At 49.0% G+C, this 25,192-nt stretch overlaps 1 protein-coding gene across 1 annotated transcript in view; it reads right to left on the reverse strand.

Moving 5' to 3' along the window:
* Positions 1–4,160: 4,160 nt before the first annotated feature.
* Positions 4,161–25,192, reverse strand: part of LGR6 (leucine rich repeat containing G protein-coupled receptor 6) — a 216,083-nt gene continuing 195,051 nt past the window's right edge. The window contains exons 15-18 of the mRNA XM_054024751.1: positions 24,550–24,675; positions 21,489–21,649; positions 8,142–8,222; positions 4,161–7,044 (exon numbers count right to left, since the gene is read on the reverse strand). Coding sequence (XP_053880726.1) covers positions 5,807–7,044; positions 8,142–8,222; positions 21,489–21,649; positions 24,550–24,675 — 1,606 coding nt within the window. The 3' untranslated portion in view covers positions 4,161–5,806. The remainder of the gene's footprint in view (positions 7,045–8,141; positions 8,223–21,488; positions 21,650–24,549; positions 24,676–25,192) is intronic.

Below are 25,192 nucleotides of genomic sequence, written 5' to 3' on the forward strand. Positions count from 1 at the left end.
GTTCTCTTGTGATGATGGTTATTGTGTGAATGAGAAATTGCTTAACATTGCCTATGGGCGGTATGTGGCCAGTCTGGCTTTTTTGTTTTTGTGGTTGATGACAGGCTAGAAATTGGAGCAAATAATTAAAGGATGTACTTGAATTCGTAAGTAATATTTTGCTGTTTCCCGCCCCAATTGAAACATCAGCACACCTGCCTGTAGCAGACACTTTAGTTTCCCTTGTTGGAGTAATAATAGTAAATGATACATGAGTGTGGACATATTGTATACTCTGTATCTCACCCTTTCCCCAGCCATCTTCCCACCTGTGCAATCAGTAACCAGCTCATAAATCAGAAGAACACTACTTCCACAAGCTGAGCAGATGGCTTAATGTTTTATAGCCCAAACTGGAGCAGAGTCTACGGGGAGACTTAAACTGGTGTAATTTATACCTTCCAGTCCCTTAAGGCATATTTGCATCCACTCATCAACTTGTAACTTACACCTCAAGTCTGCATGTGGCCATTGAATGTAAAGGAATCTAAATTTTGGTAATCTTGATACCTGAGGGACTGAAAAAGGTGAGAGTTATTTCTCTTGCTATGCTAACTGGGCTATGTAAGAAATTGTAATTTAATGCAGCAACTGCTATTCCTCACTTCCTTCTGACTTCCCAACATGTGAGTTTTACCAACTTCACTTCCCTTATGCACTAGTACATAGGTGTAAGAAGTCTGACTTTCAGAGGTACTGTAATCCTATTGATTTCAGTTGGAGTTTTGGGTCTTGAGCAATTCTGGCAAAGTCCTGAAAATGTCCATTTTACACCACCTCTGCAATGGGCCATTAAACTGAATCTGAACTAAGCAGTAGTTTAGTGAATGGAAGTGCTTTGTCACTAGCTTATATTAGGGCTTGTCTGCACTTAAAATACTGTAGTGGCTCACCGGCCGTGCTTCAGAGAAGATGCTTCCTTTGCCAGTGGCATGGGTTCTGCCGTTGGCGTAGGGAATCCACTGTGCTGAGAGGCAGTAGCTCAGGCAGCAAGAGAATTCTCCCGTCGGCCTAGCGCTGTCTACACCAGGGGTTAGGTCAGTTTAACTATGTCTCTTGGGTGTGGATTTTTCAAAGCCCTGATCGATGTAATTATACCGACCTAATTTCCTGGTGTAGGCCAGGCCTTAGACACAAGAGCCACAGCTCTATAGAAAATTACATACCCTGTTTCCCCGAAAATAAGACAGTGTCTTATATTAATTTTTGCTCCCAAAGATGCGCTAGGTCTTATTTTCAGGGGATGTCTTATTTTTCAGAAATGAAAAATGCCTTATCGGTGGATGCCTTATTATCGGGGAGGTCTTATTATCGGGGGGATGCCTTATATTACAACGAGAGGCAAAACTGTAAGTAGGCCTTATTTTCGGAGGATGTCTTATTTTCGGGGAAACAGGGTATTTATGCAAGACATACGTGTTAAATCGACTAGGCTAATAGCCTTCATGAATAGGAACATGGAAGCTGCCATGCTGGATCAGACTCATCTAGTTCGGTATCCTGTTTCTGATGATGCTGTAGGGCATGCCCCCAGTGGGCCGTGAAGACATGTTTGGGGGGTGGTGGGGGGGTATGGCAAAGCCTAGGGCAGCCCCCACAGAGAGCGGGGAGGGAACATCACCCAGCCCCGCTAAGCCCCCAGCTCTGCTCTGGCCCTGGCTCCTGTGAACTTGGCTGTAGCTCTGCTCCTGGCCCTGCCCCCAGCCTTTGCCCTGCCCTCAGCCTTTGCCCCCTTACCCTGTCTGTGCCCTCTTCCCCCCTCCTCGGGAGCTGTGGCCCCAGTGCCTGAAAAGTTTAGGGGCTGCTGTACTAGATGCTTCAGAGAAATCCCTTTGTGGGCAATGCACTCTAATGATGTGGATGAATATGGAATTCTTGTGTCTTTGTGCCATGGTTTGTGTATTACTGTAATTTCAGGAACCCTAGTTATGGAGCAAGAATCACTGTAAGTGCTGAATGTTATTCCTACATGCTTAATTCTGTAACTAGACCTAGCACTTCACCTACCCCGGAGAAAGAGAGACTCCCTTCTCTGGCAACACAGGACAGAGAGCACATGGGGGAGGAAAGTGTGCAGGGAAGGACAAAAGAGGTGGAAGGCTGTTTCATGCACAAGGCCAGCATGAAGGGAAATGTGAATCTATGGGCCTAATTCTGCAACCTCTCCTATTGAAGTGAATGGGAGCTCGATGGAGAAAGGAGGGGTGCTTGCAGTAGCTGGGGCTGAGTGCAAGGAGATGAGGCAGTGACGGGCAGGTGGAGGAATGGAGTGAGGCAGAGGAGAGGTTGGGCAGGGCCTTCAAAGTCAACTTATCCTCAGAGGAGAGAGTTGAATGAGATTTGATTTTTAAAAGAGAACAGTTCCCTGTAGCTAGTCTGTTAATTTCTAGGCCTAAATTTCATGTCTTTGACTACCTGAAACTCCTCAATGAAGTTGGGACCGGAACATGTTAAATTCTCAGGCCTTTGCTCTCCCAGAAGCTGCAGGGAGCCCCTCCAACCACTCCATGCAGACTCAGCGTATAGGCAGCCGGGAAATTAAAGCCTTTGCTTCGGTGACCCTCTTCCCCTCACCTTCCATACAGAGTAATAATAATAGTTGCGTCCAAATCAGGGCCGGCTCCAGGGTTTTGCCGCCCCAAGCGGCGCAAAAAAAAAAAAAAAAAAATGCGATCTGCGGAGGCAATTCGGCGGGAGGTCTTTTGCTCCGAGCCGGAGTGAAGGACCGTCCGCCGAATTACCGCTGAATAGCTGGACGTGCCGCCCCTCTCCGGAGTGGCCGCCCCAAGGACCTGCTTGGCAAGCTGATGCCTGGAGCCAGCCCTGATCAAAATATTTCCCATACAGCTCAACAGGAGTTTGCTTCTCCAGTAGGGACTGAATGTGGGGAACAGGGCACAGCCCTTCCTACATTCTGAGGTAGTTAGTGACGATGAACGTGTGGAAAGTCAATTACCTCCCCTCACTCAAGTGCTTGCGCATGCAGGAAGTCCCACTGAACAATTAAAATGTGGTTCTGCTCTGAACTGCCTTGGGGAACTCTGTGTGAGGCTCAACGAATCCAGAGCAAATGCATTCAATTTACCTATAAAGGGATGTTTTCTCCTACTGCTAGCCCCACTCACCTTCAGGGCTTGTCTGTGTTAAAGTTTCTGCATTCTGCATTAGATGCACAGAAGGAGCCCAGTTTGACTCTCAGGGCATGTCTACATTACATCCTTGTAACAAACCCCGATGCCAACTCTGTCCACATATCTATTCAAGTGACATCATCATAGGACCTAATCACATCAGCCATACCATCAGGGGCTCGTTCACCTGCACATCTAGCAATGTGATATATGCCATCATGTGCCAGCAATGCCCCTCTGCCATGTACATTGGCCAAACCGGACAGTCTCTACGCAAAAGAATTAATGGACACAAATCTGACATCAGGAATCAAAATACTCAAAAACCAGTGGGAGAACACTTTAACCTGTCTGGTCATTCAGTGACAGACCTGCGGGTGGCTATATTACAACAGAAAAACTTCAAAAACAGACTCCAAAGAGAGACTGCAGAGCTAGAATTGATATGCAAACTAGACACAATCAACTCCGGTTTGAATAAGGACTGGGAATGGCTGAGCCATTACAAACATTGAATCTATCTCCCCTTGTAAGTATTCTCACACTTCTTATCAAACTGTCTGTACTTGGCTAGCTTGATTATCACTTCAAAAGTTTTTTTTCTCTTAATTAATTGGCCTCTCAGAGTTGGTAAGACAACTCCCACCTGATTATGCTCTCTGTATGTGTGTATATATATCTCCTCAATATATGTTCCATTCTATATGCATCCGATGAAGTGGGCTGTAGTCCACGAAAGCTTATGCTCTAATAAATTTGTTAGTCTCTAAGGTGCCACAAGTACTCCTGTTCTTCTTTATACATATCACAGACACAGAATGGAGTTAGCCAAGTCCAAAGGGTTCTGTCTCAGATGGTGTTTGTTTTACCTTCTCTTCTGTATCCCCAAAAGCTTATTGACCGCGATACTAATGTTAATGAGACATAACCAACCAGTCATGGGTTTTTAACCCCATTCTAGGGGAAAGCTGCAGCAATTATAACTTATTTTAAAATTACAATTTATTTTTCTATAGCGTCTTTCATACAGGATGCTTTACAGTTCATATACACAAAGAGGGTGTAGGAATTTAAAGGAATGGTCTGCAGGGGAGGGAAACTGGTTATATATAAATATACACATAATATACACACGCACGCATGCTGGATATTATATATGGCATCATATATACATACAGTAACATATACATGGTGTATTAAAGGCATTACATCCAATTCAGAGTTTCTCTTAGTACAGGCATGTGGGAGATGGATGTGTCCATGGTTTGTGTTTGATATAGGATAGAATTAATGTTAAGAATAAGTGATCAGAATGATATTAATCTGGTGCCCTTTAAAAGCAGACTGTGTTTGCCGCAGACTAACACCTCCAGTAAGGCAATATCCCAGAGCATGGTGGCTGATAATGTTAACACTGATTGAGGAGAACAAATGGCAGGCAGCCCTGAGCGTGGTAGAGGATGCATATTTGGGGTAATAAGAAGGAACCGAGAAAAATAGCTCTGGAAGGGTTTATCCATATATAAGCACAGAGGCCCAGAGCCTCAACGGTATTTAGGGGGCCTACTGCCCATTGAGACCAATGAGAGTTAGCTGCCTACATGCCTTTGAGGATCTGGACACGAAAGCAAGCAATCACAAAGCTGTCACTGCCCTTTAAAGGGAGTGGGGCTCAGCCGTGCCTGTGATGGGTCAGCTACTCGCCCACTGATCCCGGCTGGTGGGGGAGCAGACGGCCCTATTCGTTATTAGGCCCAGTGGGAAGGGGTCAAAGGACTGTGTGAGTGCCGCTGGAAGGCTGGCACTGTGGAAGGGTGGTTGTCTCCTCTAGTAGGCCCTGGAGAAGGGCAAATGCGAGGCCCCAAATTAACAGCCACTTTTGAAAACATTGCCCTTAATCCCCTCCCTTGGTTCCCCCAGCTGCGTAATGGGGAAGGCACAGATCTGACTCCCCTCCCAGGGCGTGGCGGCGCTCACCGGAGGGTGTCTGTAACATGTCCCGAGAGGTGCTAAGCATGAGGATGCTCCCACCTGCCATGGGGTTGCAATGGGTTATTGCTGCCGCTGTGGATGCTGCCTGCTGCCACGTCACTCCCACCTGCTCCATGCGCTCGCCTGTCCTCTTCCAGGACACACGACCAGCAGGACTGAGTGTGGGGTAGTGGCACAGCTGGTAGGGTCAGAGGGCAGCAGGCTTGGCAAGAGCTTCCGCTCCACCACAGAGGCTGTGGGGTCACTCCCTTGGGGAGGGGCGTCTCCCTGGGCTAGAAGCATTTTGGCTCCTTAGCTGCAGGACCCTCCTGCTCTGACTTGGTATGCTAGGGGCCTGTCTAGGGAAGCCCCGGGAAGGGGGTCTCTCTAGCTCCCTCTCTGGGCTCGGGGGGTCCCCTCTTAGGCAGGGGTGGAGGGGACACAGTGTTTCTTTGTACAGTCGTGCACTTGTGTCCTGCCATGAAAGCCCTGAGCCCTTGGGATGACGGCTCAGGCTGTGCTGCCTGTTGCCCAGGGTTATGATGCGGTGGGGGCGTGTCAATGCCTGACACAGATCAGCCTGCGTCTCGTCCCCTCAAGGCCAGGTGGGCGGCTCTTGCTTGACTCATTTGATGAGGGGCTGCCTGCGTGGCTACTCGGAGGGTTTATAAGTGAGATGTGAAGGACGGTGCGGGTGGGGAAGGGAAGAAGCTGACTCGGAGGCTGCTGCTGGCTGGATCCCTGCTTTCTGAGGAAATCAGCAGCTCGTCATCGGTCAGGCAGGGGTGGTGGGCAGAGTAGCCATTCTCTTGCCCTCTGGCACCCATCCTCTGCTGGCAGGGGACGAGCGTCACCGAGGGGAAGCTGTAGGCATCCAGGACGGGGTGCACACCCAAGGTGTCGGACGCCTCAAATATATGATCGGCGTCAGAGAAGGTCACCAGCGCCTGGGTGGAGTCGTACGAGCTCTTCTCCATGTCATCTGAGGCGTATGACTGGGGGCAGCTGCCCTTGGTCTGGCCCCTGTGTCGCAGCAGGCGCAGGTCGTCTCGGAAGTGGGGGTTGAAGAGCAGATAAAGCAGGGGGTTCAAGCAAGCAGGTAAGGGCAGCACCACCAGCAGGACTGACTTGATGACCTCCGGGGTGATGAGGAAGAGGTTGAGCATGGAGGAGAAGGTGAGGAAGGCTACCGGGCAGTAGAGGAGACAGTTGGTGAAGATCAGCCAGGCCACGTGCTTGATCATGGCACAGTCCCAGAGGGTGTCGAACTCCCCTTTCAGCAAGTTGCAGTAGAGCCGGATGTAGGTGCCCGTGATGATCAGGAAGCAGAGGGTGTTCACCATCACCAGGGCCACCATGAAGCCCAGGGTGGAGGATTTCCCGTCGGGGATGGGGGATGGGAGGCAGAGAGGGGACGCGCCGTACTCCCCAACGGAGAAGAGCGGCAGCGCTGCGGCCGCACAGGACAGTGTCAGGCAGCCCAGCGTGGCGGCTTTAACTGTGTTGAAGGAAGGCGACTTCCCATATAGCCGGAAGCAGGAGACCGAAACGCTGCACTGCACAGTGGCCAGAGTCAGCAGGAGGATGGCAGCCTCCGAGGCAAAGACAGACAGGAAGCCTGTCGCCCTGCAGCCCGCGCCCGTCTCCCACCTGGCCCCGTACTTGGCAAACTGCCCGTAGGTCAGGGCGTCGACCACAGCCAGCATGCTGCAGTAGACGCCCGTCAGCATATTGGCCCCGGCTATGGAGCCGATGACGAACTTGACTGGCGAGAGGTAGCTGGGCGAGGCGAAGACGGCCAGGCTGACCAGCCCGTTGCAGAGCACTGAGACCAGCGCAATGGCCCAGACCCCCAGGCGGATGATCCAGCTCTCAAACAACTGAGTGCAAGGCTTGAAGGGACCTGCAAGGAAACGAGGCCCAAAGTCATCGACCCTGCTGTAGCGTCGCTGATACGGCATGTCGGCCTGATCCTGGCCAGGGCTTGACCCAGCCAGTACCACTCCCATTCAGTGCTACCAAGCAGAAGTGGGTCGGAACAAATGCCCAAGACCCACTGAGGGCACCTCTTATCCAGGAGACTTTCCAAGGGCCCTGTGCTTCCAGTGTTACCCCTGAGCTCTTCCCCAATGTCCCCTCCCCCCCAGTTGCCTAAGGGGGTGTTGGTACTGCCCAGTGGGTAAGAGCACAATGCATATAAGTAGGAGCGAACATTCCTGAGCAGGACAGAGAGTGTAGAAGCGAGGAGGGCTGTGTTGGCATCTGTGTGCATGGCCCCGGGATGTGTGGTGTGAACGTCACCCCTTTACTCTGACTTGGTAAGTTTCTGGAGGAGATGGTACGATGAAACTGCCTACAATGGCATGGAGCTGATCTGCAACTGCTAGCAGCAAATATCTCCACCGGCCAGAGATGGGACACTAGATGGGACACTGAGTTACTACAGAGAATTCTTTCCCAGGTGTCTGCCTGGTGGGTCTTGCACACATGCTCAGGATTTAACTGATCACCATATTTGGGGCTGCGAAGGAATTTCCCCCTGGAAAGTCAAGACTAGCTTCTGCAAAGCAATCCACATGTGCGGGAGCCTTGGGTGAACATGTGAAGCACGGCTGCTCTGTGTGGTACCAGGGTAGGTGGTTTGTTCTGCAGCTTCCTATACTAGTGTGTGATGGGGCCAATCCAATCCCCTCTTCTGCTAGGACATACAGCCTTCCTAGGCATGGGACCTGGTACAGGAAAAGGCTGGAGGTGGAAGAGCTCTGTAGAAGGATGGGGTTACCGTGAGTCCTCCCTCTCCACCTGAGAGGGCACTAGCTCCATGACTTCAGCATGGGAAAGAGGAATCCCACCTCTGCCCCCAGGACCCAGCCTGGATTCTGGTCTATGTGTGTATGTAACGAGTGGTGAGATGTAGGGGGAAAGACGTGGGAGTTGGCTGCATTAGAAGGGCCTCGAGTCTTATTTAGAGGCGGGGTCTCCCCTCAGCTCGCTGCTCACCGGGGCTGGGTGTGCACTGGATGGTGGGGTGCAGCTTTGACTCCTCAAACTCCAACTGGAAGTCATCCATGTCCAGGTCATCTAGGCAGGAAAAGGAAAAAGGGAAAATGAGCTCGGAACAGAACACTGCCGGGACACAAGGTCAGTGCCAGGCCAGTGCCGGGAGCTTTTCAAATTTTACAAGGCAAGAAGGGACCACTGTGATCATCCAGTCCAACCCCCTGCTTAGAACAGGCCAGAGACCTGCCCTGAGTTAATTCCTGTTTGAACTAAAGCAGATCTTCTAGAAAAACATCCAGTCTTGATTTAGCAGTTGCCCATGTTGGAGAACCACACCACAATCCTTGGTAAGTTATCATCACTCTTAAAAATGTACACCTTATTTCCATTCTGAATTTGTCTAGCTTCAGCTTCCAGCCATTGGACATTGTTAGACCTTTGTCTGTCAGACTGAAGAGCCTGTTATTAAATATTTGCTCACCACGTAGGTACTTACAGACTGCGATCAAATCACCCCTGAACCTTCTCTTTGTTAAGCTAAATAGATTGAACTCCTTGAGTCTCTCATTATAAGGCAGGCTCTCCAACCCTTTAATCATTCTTGTGGCTCTTCGAACCCGCTCCCACTGCCTGTGTTTGTGAGACCAACCTGCAGGATTAAAGGGGATGTTGCGGTCTTGCTTGCCCTTTGTGTTTACTGCTGTGGAGAGGGCAGAGGGTGCATGTCCCTGGAGAAGGCTGTTGAGTTGGCGGGGAAGCCAGCCCCTCACCATTTTAAAAATGAGTCTCACAATATTTGATGTTTTAATTAAAGCCCCAGGTCCCAGAGTCATGTGATTACATGGGCATCTCAGCTTGCCTTAAAAAAAAAGTGGATGTTCCTAGCCCTCTTGGTAGCGGAGAAAAGCCTGAACACATGACCCAAGAGTGTCAACTCGATGGGGCAGGGTCCGTCTTTTTGTTCTGCCTTTGTACAGCATCTAGTGCAAGTGTTATAATTGTATGCCTGGAGCACCGAGGTGCCCTAGTCCTGGAGCAGGAGGTCACAAAAGGTGGTCCCTGCCCAAAGAGCTGATAATCTAAGTATGGTGGGGTCTTGACCCATGCCTATGTGCTACAGTAATATGATAGTAACCTAAAGCCTCAAACTGGAAGGCAAAGACAAAGATCCCAAAGTTTGTTTATTTATTTATTTAAAATCTCACAATGTTTTGGGGCCTGGCTCCCCATTTTTGACCATTTGGAGTTGGTCCTGCTGAATTTTGCCAACGGGAACCTTTGTGGGTTTTCAAGTGGCCCAGCTCCCTGAGCCAGTGGATTCTGATCTCAGCGGGGCCATTGTAAATATGAAGCTGGTTGGTTCGGTCTCGGTTGCACACAGGTGTAAATAAACTCAGAGTCTGGCCTGCTGTGTGCTCCCTTGCAACTGCACCCCGATCACAACTCGTGGGCTGTCCCGGAGGAGGCTCATGTGCTGGCTGGAGCAGCAGCTGAGAAGGGCGGGGGGGTGGGGCAGGGGAGAGGAGGGGGAGAATGCAGTTGTAGTCTTTACGCTTGCACCCTGAGGACTAGGCCTTTTCCTGCTGTAAGAATCAGGTGCCTGTGGGCTAATCCAAGACCTGCTTTTCTCCATTGCCACTCACATATCAATGGCATCTGGCCCCAAATAATCCAGTTGATTGCTGCAAATCCTTAGCTATGGAAACACCAAAACAAGGGTGAGTGCTCTCCCATTGCACCACCACAACGCACAGCACCAGCTGAGGAGCTGCTGTGGCTAGCACACCCTGGCTTGGAGCCCTTGTGGGTGTTCTCGGCACCCTTGTTTGGGAGCATCTCACCACAGCCCATGTTTCCTGCCCTGTAGGACTCAGGGAGACTCTTCAGCCAAACCCCTAGGGCTAGATCTATGGAGGTGGGATTGTCCATGTGGGGGCAGTGGGGTGCGGGAGGTTGTTGATGGGGGTGGCTGCCCAATGCAAGAAGCAACTGTTGCTGTTTGCAGAGGCCATGGCCAAGGGAACATAGGACCAGATTTACAAAGGTATATAATCGCCTAGAGATGCAGATACCCACCTAGTGGGATTCACTAAAGGGCCTAAGCAGCTTAGCGGCCCAACCCAATGGGCACCTAACCTGCTTAGGAACTTTTGACCATCCCACTAGGTACCTGTCTGCATCTTCCAGTCCTTAAATACTTTGTACATTTGGCCAAGAGTATTATTTCATAATAATAATAATGATAAATAATGTGCTGCCTTCAGCACCTCTGACAGATTCTGTGGCCTTCTTGGTTTCAGGAAGCCTTGGAAAAAACAGGCTGCTTTTCATCTGTTTGCCCAAGCATTAAAATATTGCTGCTGTTCTGGAATCTGGCAAGAAAACACCCAGAGTGGGGTGGAAAATATTTCCTCCTTGTACTTTACAGTCTTGTAAACCCATCGAGTCTTCTTCTGCTCTCAGGCCCTGGCACACTGTGTCCTGATCCCCTGACAATGGAAGCCTTCAGTTTCTCTGGCCCAGCCCTTTCCTGTTTGGGAACGTTGCTGTACATAAGGCCTTGACTGCTTTGCATTTGACAGATGCTCCATACTGCAGGATGGTCCTGGGCCAAGGCCACTCCAACCAAGGCAGGAAATGTAAACTGGGAGTTCCTCTCCTCATTGGGAACGTGGGCACACGTCAGCGGGGAAAGCGCTGGAATAAATGAGCTATTCCTCAGTGAGTGGGAATAGTCTAACAGTGCCCAGCTCTGTTCTAGCAGGGCAGGTTGCCTTAGTTTTGTAACATCCCCTAATGTGTTTATTTGGACTCTGCTAAGAGGCCTACAAGTCTTTGGGCAGGGGCGCTCAGCTGGTCATTCCATGGCTTGATGGGCTGATCCCAGGAGCCTGAAAGCAGAGCGTTGGGGTGCTACTCTGTAGAGCAGAGGGCAGAGCTAACGAAGAGTGACACTCTGTATTAGCTATTTCTCACTCCGTATAGATCTTGTTTTCTGCCATAACCAGGGCTCTCACACCTCATAATTTATGAATAATGTTACGAATGAAAGGCGGCCTGGCAATGAGCTGCATTGCTTTTCTACGGTAGCCACATTACAGCTCCGAGCATGTCAGCAACCGGGATAGAAGAGGCTGTGTTGCCCAACTGTCTAGACAGATGATCTTCTGCTGTTTGTTTAGCTTGAGCTGCTAAGAAGGCGAGCTAGGCAATATGTCTGGAAAAGGCGCATGTTCCCATAAACATCCTTTAGTCAAAACAACCCAAGTACACAAAGAAGCACCGTTGTGTTCCCTTTGAAACTGGTGGCAAAACTCCTATTGACCTCCATGGGAGCACAGTCAGAGATGATGGCGGATGCGTGCAGAATCCATTACAAGTGGGAATAAAAAGCCAGTCTGTGTTTTACATGTGACTGTCACAGATGCAAAGTGCCACCCAGACAGAAGTGAGCTACCCAGTCCAGTCATTCACTAGGAACAGGAATTTCTACAGCCAGGAGAAAGGGGCTCTGGGTTGGGTCCCTGAGACAGCAGCCAGTCTAATTATGAACTGACAAAATCAGCTTGGTCAACAGTTACCACACAATGGGATCTAAAGTTATTTCCTGCTCTTCGTATGGGGGAACAGCGGTATCCCACATCTTTATTATCATTTGTATTATGCTAGCATCTGGAAGCCTCAGCTGAGATCGGAAACCCACTGTGTTACATGTTTTACAGACATACAGGTGTGACTAGAATGGGCAATTATTTTTGGTCAAATAGTAAAGTTGCCCCAATGAAACTATTTGGGAATTCTAGTTGAATTTGACGAATAGTTTCGGCTGAATAAAAAAATAGAAAAAAAGAAATGGACAGAATTAAAATGGTTCATTTTGACATTTTGGAAACAACATGTTTTGACTTTTCATTTTGACATGGTGTTTCATTTCTAAATTTCATTCAATTTGTTTAATTTTTTTTAAAAAAGGGTAAAAAGCACCCAAAAAGTAATGAAACAACAACAAAAAATTGTTTTAGGTCAAATGAAACATTTCATTCAACCTGAAAACAATTTTTGTTCATTTTTTTGTTTGTTTGTTTTGGTAAGAAAACCCAAGAAAGTTTCATTTTTGGTTAGAAATGAACTGATTTTTATTTTACTTTTTGGTTTGTCCATCAATGTGAAAAATCAATATTTGCTCAGCTCTATTCTTGATGGTCCGTGCCCTGAAGAGCATATGTATAAAGAGTTGACAATTTCAATGTCAAATACCATAGCATGGTGACTGTTGGCGAATGGTGACCTTTCATTGATGATAACTGTGCATCAGACAGAAAGACGGAATGTTTCTCTCCCCTGAGTTCTGATAGTCTGTTGGTTTTAGGAAATGAGGCTTATATTTTATGGCCTTGCTAATTTTTGCTGCCATCTTCGTTGTCCTTTCTCCTGCCAAAGCTGTGAACTAAGAGAGACCAATCACAACTGGGCAAAACAACCCCACTGATTTCATCCTGCTCTCGAAGCTGATGGCTGCTAAATAAAACCTGGTCACTACATTTAGGAGGCTAAATGGAAGTAGCGCTCATTGGGAGGCAGTGTGGTTTAGTGGATAGTGTACCAGACTAGGAACTCAAGAGACCTGGTTTCTATTTCTGGCTCTGACCTGGTAGTTGACCTTGGACAAGTCACTTTGCCTTTCTGTGCCTCAGTTTCCCCATATTGACCTCCTTTGTCATGTGCTTTAAGATCTACTGATAGAAGGAGCTAGTTATCATTTGAAAACCTGTCCCTCAGCCTTTCTTGCAGGCTGTCTTACAGCAATGAAGTGGCTGAATGCAAACTGTTATATGCTGCTGTTTCCTCGCCTTCGTCATGTCCCATCCATCAGGGTTGGTGGCTCTTGTTCTTGGTCTCCAAGCGTTCTTGTCCAGTGAGTGTTCTAAGCTGACACCAACCTTTTTCATGTCCTCCTTCAGCATCTCAAACCACCATTTTCTAAGTCTTCCTTGTGGTCTTTGTCCCATGATTATTAGCTCTGGTACTCTCTGGCCATCCTATTCCATATCTTGTCATCTCACATGACCAACCATATCAGGTGATACTCCCTCAGCTTTTCCATGATGGGGGCTACCTGCGTCATGGCTCATACCATTTCATTGCGTAGCCTATCAGCCCTCATCTTACCCAGCGTCTACCTGAGCATTCTCATTTCGGCAGTGTGCAGTGGTTGTTCTCTCTTCCTCACTGGCCAGCGTTCCAACCCATACATCATGGCTGGCTAATCATGGATTTATCACTTTGCTCTTTAGTTTACTTGGCATGTCCTTAGAGCATAGAGGTCCCATCAACCCCCTCCATTTCACCAAGAACTCGTCGCACGGCTCCTATCATCCACATTCATCGCTCAACACTGAATGAGCTATGGAAGTTGTTGCACAGACATGAACTGAATACCACCCTGTTTTACTGGCTTCTCAATGGAGCGTTGCATATATTCAGTCTTTTGTTGGCCAATTCATCAGCTATTTTCTTGTAATGCAGCCCTCCGTAGTTCTCGGTCCCTTTCCAGTTCGGATTTATCTTCATGGCACCATCTAATGTCATTGGTGAAAACATGCTCCACGGAGCCTCTCCCCTAATCTCCTGAGTCAAGGTGTCCACTACAGTCACAAAAAGGAATGGGCTTAAGGCTGAGCCTTGATGTATACCCACCCTCCCAGTGAATGACTCGCTGTCGGTGCAGTTTCTTCTGTGCTCTCTACTGTTGTGCTACCCTCATACATGTCCATGATAGTCTGAACATATGTCTCCATAAGATATTGTGGCCGCAGGCACCACCATAACAATTCTCTAGGAATTCTGTCATAGTCCTTCTCTAAATCCATGGACAATAAGTGCAGTTTCTTGCATCTTTCCCTGTGTATCTCCTGCAATGTTCAGGCTGCAAACATTGCATTCATCGTTGACCTTCCTGGCATAAACCTGAACTGGTGGTCAACCGCTTGATACTCCAACTCCTCCTGAAGTTTTCCTCCATAATTCTTTCCAGTCATTTCATCGTGTGACTCATTAAGTTGGTGGTAGAGTTGCCAGGTGTCCGGTTTTCGACCAGAACGCCCGGTCGAAAAGGGACCTTGGTAGCTCTGGTCAGCACTGCTGACTGGGCCGTTAAAAGTGTGGTTGGCACGGGGCTGGCAGGCTCCCTACCCAGCTCCATGTGGCTCTCTGGAAGCGGCATGTCCTTCAGCTCCTAGGCGGAGGAACGGCGGCGCCTGCAGGTGGAGGCAGCACGCACCACGCAGAGTCGCCTGGCTGCGCCTCTACTTAAGAGCCAAGGGACATGTCGCCACTTAAGGGGAGCCGCCTGAGGTGAGCGCCGCCCAAAGCCTGCACCTCTCACCTCCTCCCACACTCCAACCCCCTCACCTGAGCCCACTCCTGCTCCCAAACTCCCTCCTGGAGCCCGAGCCCCCTCCTGCTACCCAACCCCCTGCCCAACCCAACCCTCTGCCCCAGCCTGGAGCCCCCTCCTACACTCCAAACCCCTCATCCCCTTCCCCACCCTAGAGCCTGCACCTCCAGCTGGAGCCCTTCCCCGCCCCCCTCATGCCCCCACAACCCCCTGCCCCAGCCCGGAGAAAATGAGCGAGTGAGTGAGGGTGGTGGAGAGCGAGCGACAGAGGGAGGGGGAAAGAGTGAGCAGGGGTGGGACCTCGGAGAAGGGCGGGGCCTTGGAGCAGGGGCAGGGGCAGGGCATGGGGTGGGGCAAGGGTGTTCAGTTTTGTGCAATTAGAAAGTTGGCAACCCTAGCTGATGGGTCGGTAATTACGACATTCTTTCACATCTCCCTATCCGATACTTGATGTGCTCTTCCTTCACACATCAGGACTTTTTTTCAATGTGGAGAATTAAATTGAAAAAGTTTGTTATCATCGCCACTCCCTCATGGCCTAATGCTTTACATGCCTGGACTGGTCCCACATTGGGTCCCACTCCTTTCTTACCTGTCATCATCTCTAGCATTGTCTGAGGCGATTGTCTGAAGCTGGAATCGGGCTTCACAGCATGGGTAGACGGTCACGTGTTTGCCCTGCTCAAGCTAGCATGCTAAAGTAATACTATGGCTGGGGGAGCATGGGCAGTGGCTCGGGCTAGCCACCCAAGTACAGACCCAGGGGGTCCAGGTGGGTACGTACTTGGGTGACTAGCCCGAGCTGCCGCCAGTGCTTCCCTGGGTAGGCTGTTATTTTTAGCATGAAAGTTCAAGCAGAGCTAGTATGTGTCTGTGTAACTGTGCTAGGAAGCATGCTCCCAGCTGCAGGGTTAGACTTAGCTAATTCTCCACCACGGGGATAGGTCTTGTAAGGTTGTTGCTTGCACGTACTTCCCTCAACGGTTTCTTCACATCCTCCCCATTGAACAGTTTCTCATGGAACCGTGGCCACCTCGTAGTGATTTCCCCATCTTCCCTCAGCACTCTTCCGTTTTCACAGTTGATACTTCACAACTTCCAAGTCCTCTGTGCTTATTTGCCTAATCTTGGCTAATGTATAGATTCCTTTTTCCCCTTCCTTCATTAATAGACTTGTGTATGGGGCTTTACATGCCTGACCCTTAGCTTCCACGTTCACGGTTCTCGCCATTTTCTTTACCAGTGTGTATTCCTCATAATTTTCCACCGTTCTTACTTTCTGCCATCACTGAAACCTTGCCTTCTTCTTCTTTACTGCTTCCTGCATATTGCTGGACCATCGCCACATCTCCTAGCCATGACATTCCCCTCCTGTTGGTTGCCCACAGACAAAGTTGTTCACTTTCTGTAATGTTGTTTGGCTATTTTCCCCCAGTCTTCGCTGGTATTATCATGATCGGTTTGGTCATTGTCCAACCTCCTTAGAGCCTCATCCTTAAATTTCAGACTTATCAGTGAGCCTCCACCACTTTATCCTTTGTTCCACAACTTGTCTTTTGCCCCGTAGCCTTTTCATCTGGAAGTCCATGACAAGCAATCTATGTTGCTCTGCTATCTGCTCTCCTGAGATCACGTTACAGTTTCTCATGTTTTTTAGATCTCTTCCTCTTGGCAGGAAGTAGTCAGTCTGGGATCAGTATGTAATTAAATTCTCAGGCCATGGGTTCTGGCGAACCCTAAAGTATCCTTCAGCTTCACTTCTGGTTCCAAAGTCTCATCCTCCATGACAATTGTTGTAGCCATCACTGTGTTCTCAACGTGTCCATTGGGGTCAGCTCCAATCATCAAGTACTCACCTTTGGTTCTTCACTTAGCACTTGGTCCAGTGCTATCTTCTCAGAATTTCTTCTTTTCAGTCATACAACCAATCTCCAGCATGTATATTTGTTCTCTGCGCAGTGCTCTAACTTTTATCAGCTGATCACTCTTCCTTTACATGACCACTATCTTTTCCTGTAATATTTCTGCTGTGATTATTCCTGATCCATTCCGCCTTGCTTCTGAGCCCTGATACATTATCTTGTAACCCTCCCTGATGTTCATGGATTTCAATCCCATCAATTTTGTCTTTTTGTTTACAGGCAATGTGCAGTGTCCTTTTCAACATCTTGGCCACTTCTCTTGATTTCACAGTCATTGTTCCCACATTCAGGGAAGCCATACGTAGTTCTTGGATTCCTTTCTTTAGCCACATGTGCCCAGAATGAGGTGGCCTTTTCCCATTTTCCACAGCTGTTAGGTGAAGCAGTTGCCTGTCTCGTACAGGGGACGCCCTAGCATTGTACTGAAATACTCTCTAGAGACAAAGACCCACAGAACACGTGTGACTGGAACAACTTTTACACACCAGCTGGCCAAGTCTGATGCTCTTGGTTTGAAACTTCTCATAGGTCGACTGCTTATCATGGCTAGCAGGTCCCATCTGCCTGGAGCAATCTGGTTGTATGGTGCCAGTTTCCTGCCTTTCACACCATTGCTACATCCTGGGCAAAAATCCTGGGTTATTTGCTCTTAAGCAAGAAGCTTAATCTCTGGGGGATGGGCGGAGAGCTTTGTTCCTCCTTACTGAGGCACTTAATGTACTGTCCTTCTAAATTCATGTAACAAGGCCTGGCTACAATTGCTGAAGGCCACACAGGAGGCCTTGGGAATAAAACAATTACTAATATGTTAAAATAGCAATTTATACATGCGTTTAAAAAAAAAACTCACATGAGCAAAAGTGAGTCATGCACAGGAGACGCAAGGGTCCATAATTGAATGTTTAATGACCGAGACATGCCAGGGCCACACCTAGCTAAGGACATGCTTGTACAGTCCATGCACGATCTTTGCACTTTCAGACCATGGGAATTATTCGGACAGGCATTTAGTATAGGCCTAGGTGGCTCTTCCTCCCTCTGGGCTGCCAAGAGTCTCATCCCTCAGAATTGTTCTGTTTCACTTCCTGGTCCTAATACCCTACGAACACCCTAAAAGGTGTTGGAACTAATCCAGCTCAGGGTCTCCTGGAAGGTGCTGAACACCCTTAACTCTTATTGACTTCAACGGGAGCTCCGGGCGCTCAGCCCCCGGCAGGATCGGAGCACGACAGAGTAGCCACTGAGCGATCAAATGACTCAAATGGCAGTGAGAAAGCTAGTCCCTGAATGGAGGGGATCTGCAGGGAGTGTCGCTGACACTCACAGCACAGCCAGTTCATTTTACATTTCATTGAAACGGCTGCAGTTCGCTGGGCCAACGCCCCAGCTGCGTGCACCAATGTTGTTAAAGTATGGGACACATTAATGATGGAAAAAATGACAAGGCTGCGAAGAGGTTCCTGCAGCGCTGATGTTAATACATGGTTCTACATCACCTACTCAGTGTTACTACCCAGCTTGCCATGATTCCTGGGCCTGCCGCACTCACAAGAGCTAAGTTTATTAGTTTTCACTAATGAAGCTTATTCATAGGCTCCAATAGATTGGAGCGGGGAGGGGGTACAGACTGCCCTGGTCAATAATGTGAGGTCTATGGACCATTTTCATAGCTGTATACCCATAATTCAGACCAATATAATAGAATCATTGAATCTCAGGGTGGGAAGGGACCTCAGGAGGTCATCTAGAATATCAGGGTTTGGAAGGGACCTCAGGAGGTCATCTAGAATATCAGGGTTTGGAAGGGACCTCAGGAGGTCATCTAGTCCATCCCCCTGCTCAAAGCAGGACCAATCCCCAACTAAATCATCCCAGCCAGGGTTTTGTCAAGCTGGGCCTTAAAAACCTCTAAGGATGGAGAGTCCACCACCTCCCCAGGGAACCCATTCCATTCCATATCTAGTTATACATTTTGTTCCAAAAGTTCCTTCTAGCAAATTTTCCAAAGGAAATGTTTTCCATTGGAAAATGCCGAGCCCATTAAATGGAAACATTTTTGGGGGAATGTATCGATTTTGTCAGCATTTTTATGGGAAATTACCCAAACCTTTCATTTTGAGTTGAATGTTATGATACTATAATTGACAATGTAATATAAAAGTTGGAATGGTTCTACTAATATATAATATGGTCAATATGATAAAGGCAAGAGTTTGGAATAGTTCATTTTGTGAAAAATGAGGCGATTTGGACTTTTGGTCCCTCTTTGGGGCTAAATGAAATTTTGAAATCTCAGATTTTCCTGCAGTTGGGAATTGAGCAGTTCTGGTGTTTTGAGCAACTCTTCTCACTTCCTGGCCCAGGGGAGAGGGCACCACAGCAACTTCTGACATAAAAATTGATAGAACCATGCTTTCAACGAAGCATTAATCCTGCTCTGGGTTAGCACAGCATGCCTGGCAAGGCAAGGGTGGACCCTGCATTCTCCTTAGAGTTGCAAAAAAAAGGCACAGCCCGGATTCTGCACTGTTTGGTGCCGTACCTCCGGCAGAGCGTGCACCTAAAACGAACATTAGGCCTCAGCGTACAAGGGCACAGCACCAGTGGACGCCTATGCCACCTCCCTCCCTGCTGCTGATGCAGGGGGCATGGCCAGGGCTCCTTTATGTCTGACTGATCACCTGCTACTGTATCATCCATTTGGCAGGTCTGTATGCCAGGAGACCGGCTCAGTGCACAGCAGTCCTAGGGGTAGGGGAGTAGTGTCCCCTTCTAACACACCGGGCACTTGTTGGCCCAGAAGGAGGATTGAGCCTGATCTGTTTCTCCTTTCAAGTGACTCCATAACTAGTCAATGTGCGTGGGGTCACGTATTTACACAAACATGTAAAAAATCAAGCAGTCTCCCGGCTGCATTGTGAAATGCTCTTACTTCGCTCTGTTGGTTTGGATATCAGCAGCTAAACAGGAACTGTGGGTCTCATATTTGTATTCGCCTTTATCAGAAGGTTCCCCCTCCCACCCCTGCCTCCACCAAAGCATCCAGCTCACGCTGCTGGGGGAAGCTGCCAGTGTTTGCTTGGTGTGCAACAAACATCGATTCCTAAGAATACTGATGCATTTCATCAGGGTGAAACCTACGACGGCAGCTTTTTAGAGTGACAAAGGCAGAAGTCATGGGCTTGACCCATGATCCCTCAGTTTTCAGGCAAATTGGGCTGTGCATGTATGTTTTAGAGCACTTTGTTAATTAAAGGCAGGTCATTTGGGTGTGTGTGGAGGGCCTTTATCTCAGGAGACCCTTGACTGCATGGTCCCGACTTTGCACCCTAAAGCTCTTTTCAAGATAATCTGCCTAAGCATGTACATTCGGGAGTACTTTGAGACAGGTCACTTGGGAGGAGAATGTGTCTTGGGAGCCTGCCTGATCAAATCACCCCAAATTTACGCCACAAACTCTACCCCAGGCTCTCCAACGGCACACCAAATTTCAAGATGATCTGAATGCGCCTGTCAATTTTAGAGCACTGTAACCAATGGTCTTGAAACTGACATGCTCCTCTACTGGATCTGGGTTGCAGCGGCCTGCATAGCACTTTATGCAGCCAGTCTAATAACTTTGGAAATATTACAATTAGCAGCTGGCTTTTGGTGTCCTTCACGAGATGAGATCAGGGGATGTCTACTGATGTCAATTTATGTGGCTCCTGCATATATGTACCTCTCATTCCAGCTCTGGGCATAAATCAGAACCAGATCATCTTAGAGGCTGGTCATTTTTTCAGTGAGGGGAGGGGGAGGAGGCTATATCTGCTGATCCACTGTACCAAATGACCCCAAATTTGCTCACCAACTCTATTCCTGGCTCTCAGGAGAACAGCAATTTTCAATACCTAGGCTGTTCTCAATGGTGGCAGATGACAGAACAAGGAGCAATGGTCTCAAGTTGCAGTGTGGGAGGTTCAGGTTGGATATTAGGAAAAACTTTTTCAGTAGGAGGGTGGTGAAGCACTGGAATGGGTTACCTAGGGAGGTGGTGGAATCTCCTTCCTTAGAGGTTTTTAAGGTCAGACTTGACGAAGCCCTGGCTGGGATGATTTAGTTGGTGTTGGTCCTGCTTTGAGCAGGGGGTTGGACTAGATGACCTCCTGAGATCCCTTCCAACCCTGATATTCTATGATTCTATGTGCATTTTACAGTGCTTTGAAAAACTGGCTCTGAAACAGAAAGCTTCATTCAACCTTAACTATGCTATCACTCCTGCATAATCTAGCCCCAGTATTTATCTCATCTGAGCCCATAGGCTGACAGTGTTTGCCGGATGGAGCAGTGTTTCCTTTTATTCGTGCCTGACTGTGGGCCACTTTTGCCTGATGCTTTGATCGCCAGGCACAAAAGGATTGGTTTTCATTGTACCCTCTGTGATTTCCAATCCTTGTTCCAGTTTTGTGCTTTATGCTTTCTCGTCCTTCTTTATTCTCTTACAATCAGTATTCACCCTGAGCGGCGTCCTTATCTGTTGTGTTACACTAGAGACAGAGATGCTGTATGATCAGCATTCTGCCTGGCAGTTGCACTGTCACAGGATGACCAGATGGCCCAGTCACTAACTCAGGTCAGATTGTTTGAGGGGAGAAATAGTCCTGAAAGTAAAAGAATTGTGGGAGGGGACTGCTCTTTCCTAAATGTGAGGCCAGCAGGGAGCCTGCCCCCCAGCTGCTGACGAGTTCCAGGCCATTCTGTCCAATCCAGGCTGTTTTGGAGATTCCAGCCTAGCTCCACTGGGCCCTTAGACAGTGATACTGATTGCAGCCCAAGGTGTCAGCATCCAGGAAATGATACACCCCCTGACAAGCCAGACATGGAAAACTGTGGGTCTGCTTCTATTTTACACTGATCTAATGCCATTCATTGCCTTCGCTGGAGTTCTTCCTGATGTACCCCAGTGTAAGAGAACGCAGAATCAGGCCCAAATATACAGCCAAACCTGGCCTATGAATTGATCACAGCTCAGCCTAATTTACTTACAGTGGTTATCAGCATGACCCGGAAACAACCCCATGCTCCTCTTGTGGGCATCCTCATCTTCCGGGCTCATGTCTTCTGTCTCCCACTGGCTGGATACCTTGAAGAAGTTGCTACAGACTCCATAGGCGCAGCACTGGTAGGCATAGGGCACTTCTAGGATTCTAGGGAGGGGAAAAGCAGGTCTCTTAGCTACTTCATGTGGACTGTGTTGGAATTGCAAGCTATCGCTTGAAGAGTGGGGAGCGTTTCCTGCTCCTGCTTGCAGGCAATGGGGCTCTATAGCAAAGCCTGCAATGTGTGGATCAGCCTGGAAAGAGGCAGCTTAAAAGCCAGGTTGGGAGAGTTGTGCCTTAGGGAGCAGCCTGTTTTTGTTCTCTCTGCTTTTTGGATTCTTGTGTGTTATCATTCTGGAGTCCAAGAAACAACGTCATGTTACGTTGCAACCTTCCAGTGAGGTTTCTCTCTGTGTGTGTGCTGAGAATGTAACACGTCACTGTTCGTGAAACCAAGGGCCTGATTGCCCATTGCCCTATGCTCGGTGCAGTCGATGCAAAACGCGACTAAACCAGGATGCGGGGCATTCTGCATCCTTTGCCCTGCTGTAAGTGACTCAGGCAGCACAGGGCAGGAGTAGGTGGGTGTCCTGTTCCTGAACCGGTTAGTACACATGTCCAGGATCCAAAGAACAAGTTAAAAGCAGGTATTTAACCTCACAGCAAGCTGAGGAGCATTGTGACAACATGGCTAAGTGTCATGCGCACACTTCCCAGCTTCACCTTGCTTTACAAGTAATAACTCATGACACTCCTTGGGAGCCAGATGGCTGAGTGCTACCCTCCCTGGCCCTCAAGCAGGTACCTGTGTCTTGGGGGGTATATTTTTACCCTTTTTGCCAACTGTTTGGAAGGTGCATAAACTACAGAGCCGCCCTGGGGCAGTCTGCTACTGGAGCACCTCACGCTGTGGCTTGGTTGTGCCTCTCACCTGAGTGACCTTCCAGCATGTGGAGTAGCTTGTTCTTCTGAAAATGCAACTTAGGATCCCAGTCCTCAGGCCAGGCCTCCACTGTGCCCTCCTTTTACTGCTCTCAGCCCACAGCATATCACCCAACACCGGCTGGATGCTCAGTTCCCATTACAGTCCCTAGATAATGCCCCAGTGCTACCTGCACCTGCCTAGGCTCTTGAGAACATTGCATGTGCACCTCACTTTGGCGGAGGCATCGAGACGGTAGTTATCCAGCATGGTGATGGACTCACCAAAAACTCTGAGGATGAGGGGACTTGGGCACAGGGGTTAGATTAGAATCAGAAGTCGGGGATACCCCAACTAGCTCTGCCAGCCCTATGGCCCTGGGTCATGCCCTGCCAGCCCACTCAAGGAAGCCTAGCTACGTTTCTTGAATTCAGTGAGATACCTGAATGCAGCTGACTGCTAATCAGAAGCAGGGCCAGTAATTACATCCTGTATTACAAGGTCAATTAAACCGCAGCTGAATATCATCAGGGTTAAATATCAGGGCTATCAGGCTGAAATGGCACTTCTACCACTGACAGCAAACGCCTGCTTCGTTTCTGGAAGCCAGTAAAGCCTGGCAATCCAGTCGAGACAGCCTTCAGTTTTTCCGGCAGTTAAGGTCTTTTGACAGGATTAGTAAATCTGGGGAAACTCTATAGTCTAAAAATATGGTTTCGTTTTAAGTTACCAAACATTTCTGGCCGAGCCCGGGGAGGCGATGGGAACTCTGTATACAGATCTGCTTCCTGTTGTAAACTCCAGATTAAATCCTATTACCAAAAGGTGGTAAGAAAGTGAAGATCCTTAGGAGGTGGCTAAGAACTGTTTCCAGATACCCCCATCAGAAAGGGCAGTAATTAGGATTGATACTGTCTCTCTAGCACTGGCAAGCTGATGTTTTGGAAAGATCAGTGGGTGCACAGGCTGAGTCTGAGTCGAAGGCCCACCTTCTCCATGTCAGTTACACCAATTTAAATCCAAACCAGCTAAATGGACATCACTAGGGTTAGTCTGGATTCATACCATTGCCTGGTGAATTTGAGCTGAATTTGGCCCAATGTCACTGCATGGTATTAGCCTGCATGTCAGGACATGGGATATAACAAGCCATCCAATTTTTCTGGGCTACCTCTTGGGAAACAGCCACAGAACAGGATGCTGCTATAACAAGGCAGGGATCAAGAGAGAGGCAGATTTAAAAGGCAGTGTGAGGCTTATCCCCACCAATCCCTCAGCTGCAAACACCAACATTTTTAAAAACAGCCTCTGATGCTGGCAGCCTCCATTTTTGGAAGCCCAACTTGAGACACTTTGGGTCTGATTTGCATAGGTACCGAGACCCCGTGGCTCCAGCTTGGAGCATACACCACCTCTGAAAACCACCCAATAACGAGGACTCCCCAAATCAGAGGCCACTTTTGAAAAATGCTGGCCTTCACCTCCGAGTCAGGGCATGAATGTGGCTCAGACACGAGCCACAGCTCACTGTGACAAGGGGACGGCGCTAAGAACTCACTGCTAACATAGGTGCTGAGGGTTGCCAGCGCCGCTGGGAACACAAAGCCGGCATTCCCAGTGCAGAGGTGGCCTCAGTGCCTTATGCAACATTGTCTTGTTTAGCTGCTTAATGTGACCCCTTCGGGCGGCTCATTAATCCATAGCAGACAAGACCCGGCCACACAAACAGCGTTTACTGAAGGAAAGCTGGATGTCATTAGCTAGAACTGGCTTCTGAGAATGTTTTCCGCTCAGAGACGCCCCAGGCTCACGCCCCTGGCTTCACAAGCTCCGCTTGTGTGTGTGTTTGGTGGATGTGAGCAATGGGACGGTAAGCGGAACATCGGTTTCCCACGGAAGGCTTGGAAGGATGGATGCGGAGTGTTAGCATGAAGCCGGGCTTTCTCGACCTGCCGGCCTGGAAGAATGGCAGGAAAATGTCCAGTAAACAAGGAGAGCAGGAGTCTGATTGAAATAAACAAATAAAGGCCCATTGGAGAGACCCACATGGATAAAGGTGGACCAGGCTCCCAGAGCCAAACCATACCTCATCTTAGGGAAGCTTTCTTTGCTGAAGGGCTCAGACAGCGCTGGGTTGCCTTGGAGCTTCAGATGGGTCAGTCCACCCAAACCATCCAGCGGCAGGGTTACCAGCTGGTTGTCGGTCAAATCTCTGTTGTTGTGAAAGGAAGGAGGGGCAGCAGGATTAGGGGTTTGCTGATCAGAGGTGTGTTAACCAAGAGAGGCTGGACAGCTCTGCAGATGGCCCATGGTCATCTTGACCTGGCGGATGTCCAAAATATGATACTGAAATGGAGAGGGCAGGAAGTGTTGCTGGGCACTGACTGGGGGCCAGTCCCAATTTGGGGATGAATGAAAAGATACAGCAATCATTAGGGGAGTGCTGTCGCCAGGGGTGCCGAGGGGCCATGGCCCTCCCACTTGTTGAAAGTGGACAGGCCTGGGCCACCCCCTTTTCGCCACAGGCCTCGCCCCTGCCCCTCCTCTTCCCCCTGAGGCCCTGCCCCCCGGCAAGGCCGGAAGCTGGAGCCCGGTCGGGGTAAGAGCTATGTGGGCAGCTGTGGCAAGCCGTGGACCCTTCACCTGCCCTGGTTGGGAGTGCTGGGGGTGGGGACAGAGGCCAGAGGCTGCTCTCAGGCCTCCCCACCCCAGGCAGGTGGAGGGGCCTG

The sequence above is a fragment of the Malaclemys terrapin genome, chromosome 4 (genome assembly GCF_027887155.1).
Source record: "Malaclemys terrapin pileata isolate rMalTer1 chromosome 4, rMalTer1.hap1, whole genome shotgun sequence".
Lineage (NCBI taxonomy): Eukaryota > Metazoa > Chordata > Testudines > Emydidae > Malaclemys > Malaclemys terrapin.